The sequence below is a fragment of the Merops nubicus genome, unplaced genomic scaffold (assembly GCF_000691845.1).
Source record: "Merops nubicus isolate BGI_N331 unplaced genomic scaffold, ASM69184v1 Scaffold52191, whole genome shotgun sequence".
In the NCBI taxonomy this organism is placed as follows: Eukaryota; Metazoa; Chordata; class Aves; order Coraciiformes; family Meropidae; genus Merops; species Merops nubicus.
Window position 1 is genome coordinate 2,445 of NW_008588676.1, and position 1,104 is coordinate 3,548.

The window sequence follows — 1,104 nt, forward strand, 5'->3', positions numbered from 1 at the left end:
AACTCATGCTCTCCTTCTGAGTGTAGTTATGCTGAACCCAGAAACGTGTAAGAAGCTTCATGTGCCGAGTGCTTCTGTAATTAACGCTTGTGGTGATGATTTAAAAAGCACTTAGAAGTGTTTGAGTCGTGGGATTGAACCTTGACATCTTGGTTCCAGGAAAGCATTTCAGCACATCACAGGTAGCTTGTCACAGCCAGGCTTCCCACACGCTGTTCCCAAATCTCAGCTGCTCCTGGATGTAGCTTCCCTCAGAATCGTCAGCTCTGTGAATGGAGACAGTGAGGTGCAGAGAGGTGAACTGACTTGTGATTTTTGTAGCAAATGACACATTTCAGGTTTGGTTAGCAGCGAGACGGTGTCGAGCCCTGGGCAGGGTGGGCCCCCATCCCCCCCACCCTCCTGAGTGCTGACTGGGCTCTGCTTTAGTTCCAGGGGTGCCCGCGGGACGCAGGAGCCAAGATGAACGTGGGAACGGCGCACAGCGAGGTGAACCCCAACACCCGGGTCATGAACAGCAGGGGCATCTGGCTGTCCTACATCCTGGGCATCGGCCTGCTGCACGTCGTGCTCCTCAGCATCCCCTTCTTCAGCGTCCCTGTGGTTTGGACTCTCACCAACATCATTCACAACATGGTAAGGGAACAGCGTGGTTTCCCCCGTGAAGGAACCTCATGCTCGTGTTATTCACATCTCTAGCAGGGAGGGGAAAACCATAAAAGCACCAAGCAGAGCTGCTGGGGGCTCAGTTCACAAGCTGCCTTCTTTCCACCCAGCTCCCTCCCCTTCTCTGGCAGCCCAAGCCACTAGCTGTGGGAGCAGAGAGGAGCGTGGAGGCCGGCGATGGCGACACGTAGGACACGTGCTGTGGCCAGACACCTGCTGTTTATCTGCAGCTTGTGCTCCACTTCGGGAGGTTTAACTCGTAATCAGAGCAGGAACAGCCCCTCACTGCCCGCAGCTCCACCGGCTCCTTCCCACGGCGTTCAGTGCCTCTAGGCCACGCTAATCTCCTGATCCCAGAGATCCCAGCGCAGTAATCTCCCAACCACCTTCTTGGCTCCCGCCCAGGGGAGGCCTCACGTGTAACAGCCGAGCCCGGCC

At 56.2% G+C, this 1,104-nt stretch overlaps 1 protein-coding gene across 1 annotated transcript; it reads left to right on the forward strand.

Moving 5' to 3' along the window:
• The first annotated feature begins 462 nt into the window (after nt 1–462).
• On the forward strand, nt 463–857 carry LOC103781593 (ORM1-like protein 3). Its single transcript, XM_008949318.1, has 2 exons — nt 463–636; nt 798–857. Exons 1-2 carry the CDS (start codon nt 463–465, stop codon nt 855–857), a joined length of 234 nt encoding a protein of 77 aa, XP_008947566.1.
• The last annotated feature ends 247 nt before the right edge of the window (nt 858–1,104 follow it).